The 15,471-nt window shown below is 39.6% G+C and overlaps 1 protein-coding gene across 3 annotated transcripts; it reads left to right on the top strand.

Annotated features, from left to right (window-relative positions):
* Positions 1–255: 255 nt before the first annotated feature.
* DEPDC1 (DEP domain containing 1) lies at positions 256–15,203 on the top strand (the record flags this gene model as incomplete). 3 transcript variants are annotated; one of them, XM_082002643.1, is made up of 12 exons in its annotated part: positions 256–420; positions 1,324–1,589; positions 2,274–2,424; positions 3,634–3,752; positions 4,185–4,315; positions 4,654–4,698; positions 7,939–8,079; positions 8,552–9,418; positions 10,038–10,210; positions 11,153–11,329; positions 11,609–11,794; positions 15,063–15,203. In XM_082002643.1, the coding sequence occupies exons 1-12, from the start codon at positions 373–375 to the stop codon at positions 15,201–15,203; spliced, it is 2,445 nt and encodes an 814-aa protein (XP_081858769.1). In that variant the 5' UTR covers positions 256–372. The 3 variants fall into 3 exon arrangements, with proteins under 3 accessions (XP_081858769.1, XP_081858768.1, XP_081858770.1); XM_082002642.1 differs by having other exon boundaries at positions 4,651–4,698; XM_082002644.1 differs by lacking the exon at positions 8,552–9,418 and having other exon boundaries at positions 4,651–4,698.
* Between the last annotated feature and the right edge of the window lie 268 nt (positions 15,204–15,471).

Raw genomic sequence — 15,471 nt, 5'->3', positions numbered from 1 at the left:
GCAGGCCGCGACGCTGCTGCCGTCGGGCAGGGCCAAACCGCGCGCCATGATTTGGTCTGGCCCTCGGAGGGACATCTTGGCTCATTCGATGAGGCAGGGAGAGAGCAGGGCATTAAAACGCCCATCCCTAGAGGCCTGGCGAATGCCGCAGCAGCTCCGCGGCTCCCGGCCCTCGCCCCCCGTCCGAGGCGCTGCCCCGGCCCTTCCCCTCAGGCGGCCGCTCCCGCATCACGTGAGGCAGCACGTGTCTGTCTGCCTCGCCCAATCCGCTTCCGCGGGCGGCTCGCGCAGCGATTTCAAACTGCGGCGCGGCCGTTGGGCTGCGCCCGGAGGGTGCCCGTGCCGGTGGCTGCAGGGGCTGTGCCGGGCGCCATGGAGGGCCGGCCGGGCGCCCCGGGGCCCTACCGTGCCACCAAGCTGGTGAGGACGCCGGGCCGGGGGCGCGGAGCCGGCGGGGCAGCCTGGCGGCGGGCTCTGGTTCTCGGGCGGGCTCGGTGCGGGTTTGCGGCAGGAAGGGAGGAGGGAGGGAAGCCTGTTGCCGCGGCCTCTCGTCAGTCCGGGCCTCTGACTCACGGGTAAGGCACAAATTGGTGTTAAGCCTTCTGGGCCCCCGCGGTCGGGTACGTTTCTGCAGGGCCCGGCGCGGCGTGTGGCCGTTGGGCGCTCGAGGTGACCGCGCTCGCCGTTGAGTGCGACGCGTGGAAACCTGGGTGCTGTGGTGGCTCTCTGCCCCCCCGTGACCACTGTCACGCAACGTCAGGCCCCCGGCGACCCTCCTCGGGGAGGGCCTGCCGCGGTGGCAGTGCCTGGCTCCCTGAAAACTGGGCCACAGCTTAGTAAGAGGAGCCTGCTAATTATAGCGTCTCATCTGATTTTGTGCGAGTAAATAGGAAAGGAAGAAAATGCTTTAAAATTTAAAGCTGGTGTTTATGTACTCTGACAGCCGGATTCATCTCGCGTCAGAGAGCTGCTCCAAATTTAAAGGTTGTGGTTTGACAGCGCCTCAGGAAACGGAGTTAATGTAAATGCTGGGCATGTGCAGACTCAATAAAACTTGTTATGTTTGTGAAACTCTAACCTTACTTTCAGTTATAGAAAAATGAGATTAAAACCTAAATGAAATGTTATGCATTTTTTAAACTGACCTTTAATGTTTCTATATTAAAACTACTGCATCGTTTAGTATAACTATCACTATTTGTCAGTATTAATGTTGTGATTTCATTTATATGCTTATTAATATAGTGTTGATTTAATCGATACTTGCAATTACCAACTTCAGGCTTTAATCTTATGTTCTTTGCTGTTTTGTTTCCCATGCAGTGGAATGAAATTACAAAATATTTCCGAGCAGGCATGCCATTAAGGAAACACAGGCAACATTTCAAAAAACATGGAAGCTGTTTTACTGCATCAGAAGCTGTAGACTGGCTCCATGAAGTATTAAGGAGTAATAGTAACTTTGGTCCTGAAGTTACTAGACAGCAGACTATTCAGTTATTAAGAAAGTTTCTCAAGAATCATGTAATTGAAGATATAAAAGGGAGATGGGGATCTGAAAATTTAGAAGACAATAGTGCACTGTACAGGTACTGAAATGAAGACCAGTTAATAGAGCTCTTCAGGTTAAGAATTTTATTTAAAAATCTTAATGCTCAGATTCTCAAAAATATCTTGCTTTGGGTTGAGCAGTTGGGCCAAAAATTAATTAGTAACACCGTTTTACTCCATTTACCATTTTATTTTACTCTGACTTGCAGTATAGACCATACATCCTGTATGCTGAGGGCTGTTTCCATGCTTTAGTCTAGCAAAGTTTTTCACTGGCATGCATGCTACACTCAAGTGCTTTGGAGGGGAGCCAAAGAGAATTTATTGTGGTGGCTCCATGCTGTGCTACCAGTCCTGTGTTTACTTCTCTTGTACATTTTACAGAAAGTCTAATTGGGAGACAGAGCCTACCGTAACTTCTAAAGTTAAAGGTATTAATGGCCCTCACTCTCAAATTCTGGTCTTAGTGCTTCATAAATAACCTGAGTATCTTCAGCTTGACTTTAGAATCAAGAAAAGTAGCCCAAAGCTAATTTATAATATGATAATATTAAACGTTCTAAAGAAAAAAATTCAGCATTTTTCTTCTTAATTTCCTGAATCTCTTCAGAACCTAATGGAATCACACTGGTATGGAATTGTAGGGTATGGTTTTGGTTAAGTGAATTCTTATATTTCTAATCTGTTCTAAATATATTTAACATCTCTCCTGTATGTTACAGATTTCCTTCAGCATCTCCAGTTAAACCTCTGCCAAGCTCATGTCCACCAAAAGAGAACTTGGAAAACTTCTCTAGAGACAAAGAAAGACTTTTTAAACTGCCTCATTTATCCAGGAGAGCTTTTAAAAAACATGAGTTACTACAGTCTCTGGTAATTACTTATGGTTCTTACGTATACAGTTGCCATGTATTTTCTTCATTCTTTAAAAAAAAAACAAAAACCAAACTAGAAGCAATCATCTTTTAGCGACACTGTTCTGTTGTGTCATCTTCCCTTCTAGCTTAAAGAAATAAATTGGTAGGTTCTTCTAGACAGTGAAATAGAACATTTATATAGGCATAATAGAAAGATACAGCTACATTGTACAATGAAGTGTCTGTGATGTTTGCTGTTTCACATTCTCAATGTTCAAAAAGAGATTTTATTAAATAACTGGTAAGTATTCAAACAAAATACAAACATGTAAAATCCTAGCTATAACTGTAACATGGCATTTTTGAAATGCTGGCAGCAAGTGAAAGGGATTATGCATTGACCGAAGAAATCAAGTACACTCTTAAAACAGTTTGAATCTGTTTCTTCTGCATGTATTGGCAATAGTTTGTTGGGAAGAAAAATGGGAGTGTAGAGTGTCATTAATGAAGCCATGTTACTTGATCAGAAAGTAAATTCATGTCACACACACACATGCCACCCATTGCTGTAGAGAGCTAATTTTGTATCAATATGATCTGAGATTACACAGAGTTTTGTTTATATATGTGTAAGCAACTGAGCATCTTAGGCCATCAGTATGGGAGATGTTTTGTTTTCTTTTGGCTTGTTTTGTTTGTTTTGTCTCTTTCAGTGCTGAATGATCCTTGCTATAGTATTTTAAAGGGAGGGCTGGAAGGTGGATTTCCAGAAGTGATCTGGACAGTATGTCCTTGTTGAAACAATATATTTTTTGTTTAGGTCAAAAGTCACAAATTATTTAACTGTTCTGCTTATGTTTTGAAAAAGATCAAATGCAAGTGTTTGGTCCTTTATTGTTTGAGATTTGTGTGTATGTGTGCATACTTTCTGAATTTAGATTGCAATCCTAAAGGAGAGTACTTCAAATCCAAATGGATGTGTTTCTACCTTTTAAACTGCTGACTTCTCAGTTGATCAGGTCTTTTTTCATAGTGTTCTCTTTTGCTTTTTAGTTGGGTATGCTTATGTTTTCAGTGTTGAGACTGTTAAGTTTACTCCCTGGGCCATGTTTTGGAATTTAATGTTCTGCAGAATGCCCTATACTTCTGAGAACAATTTATTACTTAATTTTGAATGATCTTAAGAGGCTTGTTTATCTTACAGTATAAACCACTCTTTTTTCAGGAAAATTTAGAAAAAGTAAAACCTGATAGAACAGAAGAAAACAAGGAAGGCACACTGCCTAGGAAGGAAATAAGCCAGGAATATGTGCAAGAAACTTGGAGAAATATCATTCTAATACAGTAAGTAATACATTAATAAAAGCGCCTTCTCATATATGTGCTTTGTGTATGTAATGGCCCAATCGAGCTTTTGGCTTGCAAATTGTTTTGAAATTTTTAAAATCATGTTTTAAGTTGAATATTTTTACAAGCTATTGTTTACATATGCTTTCTAATGTATTTATTAACATTGGATTATTGCATTTAAGAAATTTATTGGAATTTATTGTTGCTGGTGTTGAAGTATGTGTTAAGTACCATAGATACTCTTTCTTACTGTTTTTTTGGTGTTTGTCCCAGGAAAAAGTGTGTTCTCAATATGTCCTTCTGGAAGTGAGAATTTATTAAACTAGCTTATCAAGTAACTGTTGTTTGAATAGATGTGGAAAGAACTTGTTTTCATTCATCATTAGCAAACCTTTTAGACAACATCTGCTCTCTAACTCCCCACAGTTTGCAAACCATTTTAGGACTACCATCTTTGGAAGAAGTTTTGCAGCCAACACAGATAGTTCCTGAGTATGTCATATACAACATGACTAACACAAGCAAACATGGTGTTGTTATTTTGCAGAACAAATCGGGTAAGGTGATTCCCCCCCTGCACTGGTTTTGCTTAAAGTTTCTGTATGGTGTAATTACAACAAACAATAAATAATAACTAAAGTAATATGTTTCATAGTCTGCCTTTGACACTTTTTTCCCTAAACTACGATGCAGTTCAGTGTATTTGTCTAGAAAGTTTTGTAGGTATATTGCATTCAGTTTTAAGTTACATGTGTAGCAGTATTTAAAATTAATTTAAGTCTTGATCTTTCATATTTGAGGTATTATTTAATACACGTGCTATTATTTGTATTAGTTATTAAGTCTTTGGGCTTCTGCTTAAATAATGTTTTTTTCTGTTTGTTTATTTTAGAAGACCTCCCTCACTGGGTGTTGTCAGCTATGAAATGCCTTGCATACTGTAAGTCACTGAATAGCTTTTAAGTTCCAGAAATCTCTTTTTGACAGTTGAAAGTGACATATACTTGCCTTTTAAGATCAATTGTGATGTTTCATTTTGGAAATTCAAAAAATCTAAGTGCCTTGATATGGTAGGAAGTAATGACAGCAATCCGTATCAAATTGTTGCACAGAAACATAAGCTAAAAGAGTTAACCCATGTTAAAGATGTTGTATTTCAGGTAATCAAGATCTCAATCCTTTAGTAGTCTAGCTAGTTATCCTGCTTTCAGGCTGTATCGTCTGATTCTGTGTCTGAATTTCTTGGTGATGTGAACAGATTAAATTAGTGGAAGAGGGGCTTCAGTGTTCCATAATCCATGAAATGTACAGGAGAATTAATTAAACTCTGTAAGCTTTCAGCAGAAGCATGCTGTCCAAGGCCATGAAAAAGCTAAGGACTGATTTTTATAAAAATAATGCCTATTAACAAAGAGTTGGATTGGGAGAAAACTGAGTAGTTGGGCAAAACCTGTGTGTGGTTTCCTCTAATGCAGTTTTTCAGGAGTAAAGGGACCTTCCTTTTCCAGTTACTGGCTTTGAGCTGGACTAAAATAGTCCCTACATTTCATGTTAAACTGGAGGGGCCAATTCACAGAAAACCAGTTTTTTCTTTGTCTTAGAAGAAATCAAACAAAATTTTGCAAGGGCTTGAGATAAAAGCATGCTCCTATATTCAGCTTTATAGTCTGCTAAATTTGTCATGAGAACAGAAGGAAGAGTTGTGCTTATTTGTTCCTGGATCCTGGACTTGGAGTATAGCTTCCACTGCTACCTCCTTGTCTGCTTCCCCACCTCTTTGTCCAAATGGTCATTAGAAAAAGTTTATGCTTAATAGCCTGTAAGTCACCCTTTATAGCTCCGGTTCAGCTGTGGAAAATGAAGGCCTTTATCATACAAATCACTGCCTAGTAGATGAGATGAATGTATAACGTTGGACATTTTAGCTGTTAACTGTGTTTTGCGACAACTGAACTTCCATTGTCTGCACTCATCTGCTGTTTTGGTATTAATGTATGAAATATCAAACAGCAAAACTGAAAGTACTGGTTACAACTTACAGAAAATGTAGTCCTTCTGTTTTGGGTTTTTTGTGTGTATTTGCTTAAATGCAAAATTTAGAAAGGCATGATGTTAATCTTCAGAAAAGAAGAATCATTTACCTAAGGCATCGGTGTTATATGTACTTGAGTAGCTGCCTTGGAACTACTGGGAAAGTATTTACTGAGGAATAATAAAATTAACACAGGTTTTCACACTTGGAAGGGGGGAAAAAGTACTTTCACATTGAACCTAATGAAGTTCAGTTTCTAATGGCTCAGTCTGTTGTGGATTCTCTTGCTAATGAAGGAGTGGTTTTGTTCTTCAGCATGTGCTGTAGCAGATCTGTGTCGTACAAATAGTCTGTCTTCTTTTCGGGAACAGTCATTTTTATGAAACTTCACAGAACCTGTCTTTGAGGCTTCCGTTGTCAAATGTGTTTGAAATTGTGTTACAAACACATATAGATTCCCATTATGTAAGCTTTGCATCTTTATGAAGCAGGCTTTGAAAAGATTCTGGAGAGGCTGAGGACAATTAGACTGGCTTTTTTTTTTCTCCCTAAAACTGCCTCTTTAAATGGCTAAGAGGGCATGCTAGAGTTAGATGAGTGCCCCTCAAATGAAATCGTGGATAATGAGCTCTTTTTATGTGTGCTTGCCCTGCTGTTTAACTCTTGCCCCTATTCCTGGCAATCTCCGTCATTAGCTCTCCTCAAAGCTATATTAGCTATAGCGTGGTTGGATGGCGTGTGTTTATACGTCTGGATATAGCTCTAGCTGCTCAGTGGAACTGTGTTAAGGGTCCATGCTGGGTGGCTTCATAAGTTCAGTTTGCAGCATACACTCTTGTGAAAATTACCCTTTTTTTTGCTTCAACATGACCCTTTTTCTTCAACTGCCTTCCCAAATACGTAGAGCCTCTTACATGAAGAGCACTATTAGGAAAAGCAGGACAGGGAAGAGCTGGGTGAGTGGATTTCGATCAAAGTAGAAAATACAGCTGAGCACTGGTCTTTGAGCATTTCAATACCTTAATTTCCACATCAGTCCTGTATTTAGAACTGATAGATTTTTGTATTCATGAGATGGAAACTGCAAGCAAGCTCTCTGGTTTTTTTTAATTCTCAGTTTCTAATTTGAGCGAATTAGTTAAAGTGGAGATTTTTAGCTCTGCATCTGCTAGCTGTACTGTAACCACATGATTAAGGCAGTAGCTACTTTGCAGAGTGAAAATACTTATGCTGGCAGGGGGAATACTGGTCTGCTCTGTTTTTAGTATAGTGTGTGGTAATGTGATATGATTATAAAGTTTAAGCATCGCAAAAGTTCAATTTTCCCTGGTTCTATGTGTAATTAAAACTGCTATCGCCTAATTCATTAGAATCAGCTTTGTAAGGCAGCTTATTTAATTTGCAGGAGTTAGTGGAATATGATCATGTTCGGGTTAAAAGATCTACACAATGTCAAATTTTATTTGTACCAGGACCTCTTTCATTCATTCTTTTTCCTGCCTGTAGCAATATGGTCAAGGTTTATTAGCCAGATCTCTTGGACTATTGGATTGTTTATCTGTCCACTTCTGAAGAAAAGATCCACTATGGGAGTAGTGGTGAACAAAGCTTTCTCTTGGTGCACCATTTGGATAGGGGAGTTGAAAAGAAGAGGCACCCACAAAGGGAAGAGATGCTGACCAGCTTGGTTTGGCCTCTGCATAAAGCAGTGTGTATACATTGGCTGGCTTCTCGGCATGTTCTTCAAAGTTGGTCATAGCATGAGCTGCTTGATCTGGAACCTAGAGCTCCCTGTGGGAGAACTGGGATAACGGTAGTTTGGAAATTAAGGAAAATGCTGGATGTTTGTGATTATTTTGCTGAGGAACCTGTAAAGCGCATAAATGAGTTTTTGTGGTTTTTTTTCTTGGGGTGGAACAGCTTGTTGAAGCTGAGCACAACTCTTCGGTGGCTATATAGAATATTTTATACTATTTTTGCATACAAGTGGTACAGTGCTGAACTAAACAAAGTATTTGTATATTGCTGACATTCTGTTCTTGTGAAATAGTCATTCCTACAAGAACAAACTTATGTTTGTTTTTTTTTTTTAATAGTGGAATTGAGAGTAAATACTTTTGTGAATTTTCTTTCTTTACCTTTTTTTAGGGCCTAGAAATAATGACATGAGCCAACCAACTTACAGTGGGTTTGAACGGGATGTATTCAGAACGGTTGCTGATTACTTTCTCAGTCTCCCTGAACCATTACTTACATTTGAATACTATGAACTTTTTGTTAATATTTTAGGTATGTATGAATTTAGAAATAACCCGTTCAAGCTATAAGGAACAAATCTGTAATTCAAAGCAGACCTTGACCCCCTGATCTGTATGGCAGCTTGAATCTGAGGAAGATCATCAATCCTATTGTTCTGTATTACAATATTAATTGAAATGCAGTTCTGTTTCATAATATCCTATATAAATTGCTGTCTGAGCTAACATTCTAAATATGCAATAACCATAATTTAAAAATATGTGCATGTTTCTGTCCTTCACTATTGCAGCGTGTTAACTTTCTTTATTCTTGCATGTTGGTTGCAGTTACCTTTTAGATTTCTTTTGGACTGAGCTAAATTTTTCTTAGGTTTTACTAACAGAGTCAACTATAAATTAGTATCTTATATTTGTTGTCTTCTCTGTTCAGTTAGGAACTTTCTTTCTGGACTTGTTCATTTTCATACCACTTGCATCTTAACTTATATTTCATTTTCTGATAGTTATGTGTGGCTACATCACAATTCCAGATATATGCAGTGGAAAACATTCTGTCCGAGATGAGAAATGTGACCCACAGTCTTCCAAAATTCTTCACTTGAACTCTTTCAAGTCAACTGAGTGTCTTCTTCTAAGCCTACTTTGCAAAGAACCTGACAAAAAAGAGTATGAAGCGTCCAGGAAGTTGTCTTCAGAAGAGCTAACTATTGAAAAACAATGTGCAAAGAAATTGCAGCAATATAAACTGACATATAAACAAGGTGGTGCTCATAATCTAATAGGAGGAAGTTGTCAAAATCTTTCAGGTTTCAGGAACGAACAAGAGCCAGCTCGAACATTTAGGACAAGATGTTACTCTTTGGAAAGAATCGGAGGTACTACTTCAAGCGTATGTAATAAAGGAGAATCCAATTCCCTCAAGCAAAATGATGTGAACACCATCCTGGGCACAAGAAATGGAAAACAACCATATGAGCATAAAGCTAATTCTGTGTTGGAGCTTGATTTTGATAACACGTGTCAAAAAGAAACCTATGGTATCAAGAGAGTCTCTGCCTCAACTCTTCAGGATAAAGAGTTGTTTAATGAAAATCACAGATCGAAGCAAATATGTAGGTCTCCAATTTTGCTTGGCAAGAGGAGCTCCAAAAGTTGCACTAGCATTAATATACCAGTTGCTGAAATCACAATAAAGCCAAGGCCTCAACTTTGTGGGCAAGGAAAACCAAATAACTCTGGTGCGTCTACTTCAATGGACATCAGGACTGAGGTTTCTGATATCACCGTCAATAAAAGACTCTGCAAAAGTACCCTAGAACTCTCAGAATACTCTTTCACTCACTCTTCCTATATGTTGACTGGCACGCAAAGTAAGATGGCTTTCTAAAGCATGTTGTATTGGCTTATTGTGTTGACTAACTAATCTCTGCTTCCTTAATCTTTGGCACTGTTGCTACGTTTTTTGATATGCGTATAACGTGATCTCTGGGTTTTTAAAAAAATGCCAATTGCTAACTTACACTGTTTAAAGGTAGCCCTTTGTTAGCCCTGCAAACAAATAGCAGCATGTAGTATCTTTGTAAGCTTGATACCTCAGTAACTCACCTTTCTGTTCAGGTAAGTGATAAGTAATTCTGACCTAGACACTGTCTAAAAGTGAGGCAGGGGATTTGCACAGACCTGCCTGTTGGAGGATATGTCCTTTTCTGGTCTTAGAAACACATTCCCAGAATAATTTCCAGAAAAATAACATTATTGTCATTTCTTAATTGTATTACGGTCTTAAGTGTACTAGCAGTTTATCATAATGAAGCAAGTTGAAGATGACCATGCAGAAAGGTCACATAACATTATCTACTGTTACAACTGATTTCCATGAAACATAGATTATCATAATTAAAAAAAAAAGAAATTTCTTGTACTGAGATAAAAATCTCCTGAAAGGTGCTTCAAATCTTAATGACAGCTGTCCTTACGATTAATTTGTAGATCTCCTTCAGCCTCATTTAGAAAGAATTGCTGTTGAAGCACTACAGATATGTTGTTTGTTGCTTCCACCACCAAATCGTAGAAAGATTCAGCTCCTAATGCGTATGATTTCTCGGATCAGTGAAAATGTTGACATGCCACGACTGCATGATGAGATGGGGACACGTTCTTTGGTAAGAGAATGACGAGTGCAGTGTACCTATTGTTTTAAGAATGTTGCTGAAGTAATGCTGAGAATACTAGCAGTATTAAGTACTTGAGGTTCTTGTCTCATTGGAATTGAATAGTGATTAATGGGCAGGTGTTTCATCTCCAGAATATTTACAAAAATCTGACTTGAAGCAAGCACTTTCTTGTCTCCATCCTAATATATTTAAAATATTGGTGTTGCTTTTGTTCATTAAAAGAATGCAAATGATTGTTTAGTCTGATTTCTCACCCAACTGCCATTTCACTTAAAAGCTGTTGGCAAAGTGTCTATAGAAAACATTTCTTGGGATAAATATTTGTGTATGTCAAGTTATGACAACAACAGTTCCAAAAAAGTTATTTTTCTGCCTAGGGAGTTGAAAAACTATCTTCAAGATCAGAATTTAAGCTTTCATGGGAACAACAAAAGATCAAACAAGATTAGATAAAACAACAAAGTACATGCACATGCTAATTTAAAATAAGCTTACTAAAAGCTGGAAATATGAAAGCTGTAAAAATATGTCTTAAAGCTATTTAAAACTGGATCTTGGTGTGCATTAGATCTTTGTTAGGTTGGCTCTGCACTTTTTTTTATCATCTCGTTTGTATCAAGACAACTAATTGAAGATGTACACTTTTCTACAGGGGAAGACTTTTTCTTATTATTACCTCTTTAAAATATGCATTTCTTAATTGAAAGTATTGTTCAATTAAAAAAAAGTACAAGCCTAATGTTATAAGAAGTTACTTTATTTCAGATGTGGAAAAAATTATAATTGGTTTCCTCCTCTCTTGACCAATGGTGCAGGCAAGAGAGATTGCAATGAAAGTTGCTATTGGAGAATTCAGTGTGCCACTGTGTAAACTGGAAAGAAGACAAATCCCTCAACTGCATGTACTAATGATCTGCTAAACACTTCTAGATGATACAGACTTTTTCTCGATGCATTCTATGCTGTGCAGAAGAAGTAGATCTTGATGAGCTACTTTCTACACGATTAGTTTCATTTCTAATGGACCATCAGCAAGAAATATTTAAAGTACCAACTTACCTGCAGGTTGCAGTGCGAGATCACATAGAATACATGAAGATGGCTCAGGTTGGTGGCATGATAGAAGTTTAAGTTCATTTGCTAATTGCAGAGTATTTGTTACTTCTAAAGGTGGGATGGTAAAACTGCAAATAAACCCACTATATTTTGAATGCAAACTTCTATTAAACTGTTGGTGCAATCATAGATATTAGCTGCGTTATAATGTAGTGCAACTTGTGATGTCACTGTCAATTAGTATGCTTGGATGTTTGTTAGGTAGCTCTTACTGAAATAGTATGTAATTGTTTGAGTATATGTAGACCTCTTCTTCAACGTTTGTTTCAGTGCAAATATCCAAAGGAAGACATTTGTGCCATCTTGCCAACATATTCATACTGCAAACAGATAACTCCTCAGGAGTTTGAAGAGCAAAAGGTTTCTACCTCTCAAGCTGCAGTGGCAGAGCTCTTGGAGAACATTATCAAAGATAAAAGCTTGTCTGTGAAAGACAAAAAGAAAAAGTTAAAACAGGTAATAAACTTGGTGGATATTTCATCTACTTCTGAAAGCGCCTTTGGGAGGGAAGGATTTTGGTCACTTAACCTTGGTGCAGAACAAGGGCTGACTGTATAGAGAGGAACACGTGTTTTATGGAAGAGAACTGTTTAACGTGTTTTGATTGTATGCTCCGATTGGGATTTTAAAGACAGTGTCTAATACAGCATTTGATACTGTCTGGCAGCAGTGGTGTTCGAACAATTATTTAAAACCGGTATAAAATAAGGTACTGCTCTCTGTTATGTTCATGGGTTCATGAAAAGCAGGTCCTGCTTAACCAACCTGATTTCCTTCTATGACCAGGTGACCTGCCTAGTGGATGAGGGAAAGGCTGTGGATGTTGTCTACCTGGACTTTAGTAAAGCCTTTGACAGTGTCTCCCACAGCATTCTCCTGGAGAAACTGGCGGCTCATGGCTTAGATTTACTCTTTGCTGGGTAAAGAACTGGCTGGATGGCCGAGCCCACAGAGTTGTGGTGAACGGTGTTAAATCCGGCTGGCGGCCGGTCACAAGCGGTGCTCCCCAGGCCTCAGTTCTGGGGCTGGTCTTGTTCAATATCTTTATTGATGGCCTGGATGAGGAGATCGAGTGCTCCCTCAGTAAGTTTGCAGATGACACCCAAGTTGGGTGGGAGTGTTGGTCTGCTGGAAGGCAGGAGGGCTCTGCAGAGGGATCTGGACAGGCTGGATCGATGGGCAGAGGCCAACTGTATGAGGTTTAATAAGGCCAAGTGCAGGGTCCTGCACTTGGGTCACAACAACCCCACACAGTGCTATAGGCTTGGGGAGGAGTGGCTGGAGAGCTGCCCAGAGGAAAGGGACCTGGGGGTGTTGGCTGACAGCCGGCTGAATATGAGCCGGCAGTGTGCCCAGGTGGCCAAGAAGGCCAACAGCACCCTGGCCTGTACCAGAAATAGTGTGGCCAACAGGAGCACGGCAGGGGACTGGACTCGGCACTGGTGAGGCCACACCTCGAATCCTGTGTTCAGTGTTGGGCCCCTCACTACAAGAAGGACACTGAGGTGCTGGAGCGTGTCCAGAGAAGGGCAACGAAGCTGGGGAGGGGTCTGGAGCACAAGTCTTAATGGGGAGCAGCTGAGGGAACTGGGGGTGTTCAGTCTGGAGAAGAGGAGGCTGAAGGGAGACCTCATCGCTCTCTACAACTACCTGAAAGGGAGTTGTGGTGAGGGGGGTGTTGGTCTCTTCTCCCAAGTAACCATCAATAGGACGAGAGGAAATGGCCTCAAGTTGCACCAGGGGAGGTTTAGATTGGGTATTAGGAAAAACTTCTTCATCGAGAGGGTGATCAAGCATTGGAACAGGCTGCCCAGGGAGGTGGTGGAGTCGCCATCTCTGGAAGTATTCAAAAAACGTGTGGATATGGTGCTTCAGGACATGGTGGCGTTGGGTTAATGGTTGGACTTGATGATCTTGAAGGTCCTTCCAACCTTAGTGATTGTCTAATTCTGTAATGTGTGATAGAATTGTAGCATGGTTTCTTGTGTTGTGCTGGCTCTGCAAGTTGACCATTAAAATGCTATGGATGGGCTTAAAATCAATAGGGAGCAAAAGCAGTGATTTGTTTTTTTGCTTTAAGAGGTCTAGCTCTATCTGTTCACAATTCTGAAACGTTCTTTTCTGTGGACTTGGCTTTGTGTTTTGTAACATGTATATTACTCAAGGTTACCTGGCACTTCTATGGCCCACTAACATATTGCCTAATACTAAAGCTAAAATACAGCAATTCTGGCAGGATTTAATACTGGAGGGTTTCTTCTTTTTTGGAAAAACTTTGGCAAGTATTTCTGACCAGTTGAATAGTATTGTACTTGTCCTAGAATCTCTTAAGCTAGTCTTGTGACTCAAATTTGGAAAAGCAGCTTTTCAGAGCAAGCACATTTCTTTCTCTTTGGTGCCCCTCCCCCAGCTTCTGCAACAACTGACTTTCGTAAGTGTTGTGAAAACTTTCTGGTCCTGTAAAAGTGAAGGCTGGACTTCTGTTAAAGTTCATTAAAACTTCCTGCATGTACAGAAGAGTAGTTAATTACAGTTGATTAAAACTTGGAGTAAGGAAGCAGTCAGAAGTGATATGCAGCAGCACTTTAAGCAGGTGAAGTGGAAATAAACTGAAATCCTCTAATAGTAAAACTTAAAAGTACAGACATAAATTTTTGATGAGTTCCCACCAAAGTCCAGAAACAGCTTGTTCTGTAAGGGCTGCATGTTAACAAAGTTTATTTTTAAAATTCACAGAGCTATATTGTTATAGTCTTGCCATTTGTGCTGGGATAGCTAGGAGTATGATAAATCACAACTTATTGGAGCAATTATTCATTTTTGATACTTTGAATAGGAGAAAGCCAAATACATGGCAGTTTCTAGAGGGTTAGGTCCAACTTGTATCAACACCAAAAGTTACAAATGGTGTCATTTCCCGTAGGTTGAATCTATCGGCAGAAAGCTGTGGCTGATGCGTGGATGTATTTACCATTATTCATTCCTTCCCGAGGCCTTACATAGGAAACAGGCAAAATGTCAAAAATGCATCTCTGAAGCCAGATACTTTTGTTTAGTTGTATATCTACAGGAAGTGAAAAATAACTCCTTTGGTTAAGTAGTAAGCTTTCCTGAGAGAATACCTTCAAAATCTGATGAATCTTAGCTTCCATTTAGGTAAAACACATTTATCCTTGTGATTCTTGAAAGACAGCTTTCCAAGCGTAGGTGGAATCGATACCAATGCTGTCAGGACAGCGTGGCTTCACATGGGTGACTACCATGCCTTGCTTGGGGGGTGGAATGCTGGTCGTGCTGTTGAAACAGTGAGCAGCATTACCATTACCCAGCTGATGAACAACACGGTGAGCAACCGCAGGCTCTCCTTGCAAATGGAGAAAAAGGGAGTTGGAACACTACAGTGTTTGCGCATAGCACTATTCTGGTCACAACAGCTAAAAATCCTTGGGAATAAAATGAGATTAGAAGCTTTTTCTCACTTCAACAGAAGATGAAGTGCCTGACAAAATTTCTATTTGACTCATTGTTTATCAGTTGTGAGCTCATAAGCACAAAGGGCTGCAGCTTTGGTCAAGTGTCACAGCAGAGTTCCTTTACATGCTGATGGCCTTGCTCCTCCTGCCGATATGCATCCTTACAAGGTGATTCATGTTCAAGTCCTGCACAGCTGGAGTTCTTGGTGGAGTCTGATATTTTACTTTATTTTTGCTTTGCTGTTCTCTAGTTTCAGAAGGAATACCCTCTGATCTACCAGAACAGATTTCCAACTACAGAAAATGAAGCAATGCTGTTTGAGAACAAACCTACCATCAAACAACCGATGCTTAGCCTAAGAAAACCAAGATTTCGTAGCCTAAGATACTGATTTCACCACACTTCAGCTGCTTATTTATTTGACGGATGTATCTATGAATGATTTACCAAAGGGCACTTGCTGCAGAAATTTGCTGGTGGTGCTGTGTGTAGAAGGAAGAAACGTTTACATGGACACTATGTTTAAAGGTGCCAAAATAACTTTTTTTTTGTGCAGATGCCTTTTGAAGGACTGCTAAGAGAGAAATAAATATTTATCTGTTTACAAATTATTACAATATATTGTGTTCAGTAAAATAAATGTGAAAATAAGCATGAAG

Source organism: Phaethon aethereus (assembly GCF_964289735.1).
Source record: "Phaethon aethereus genome assembly, chromosome: 8".
Lineage (NCBI taxonomy): Eukaryota > Metazoa > Chordata > Aves > Phaethontiformes > Phaethontidae > Phaethon > Phaethon aethereus.
The sequence above is the reverse complement of the archived record's forward strand: the minus strand, read 5'-3'. Positions and strand labels throughout refer to the sequence as shown.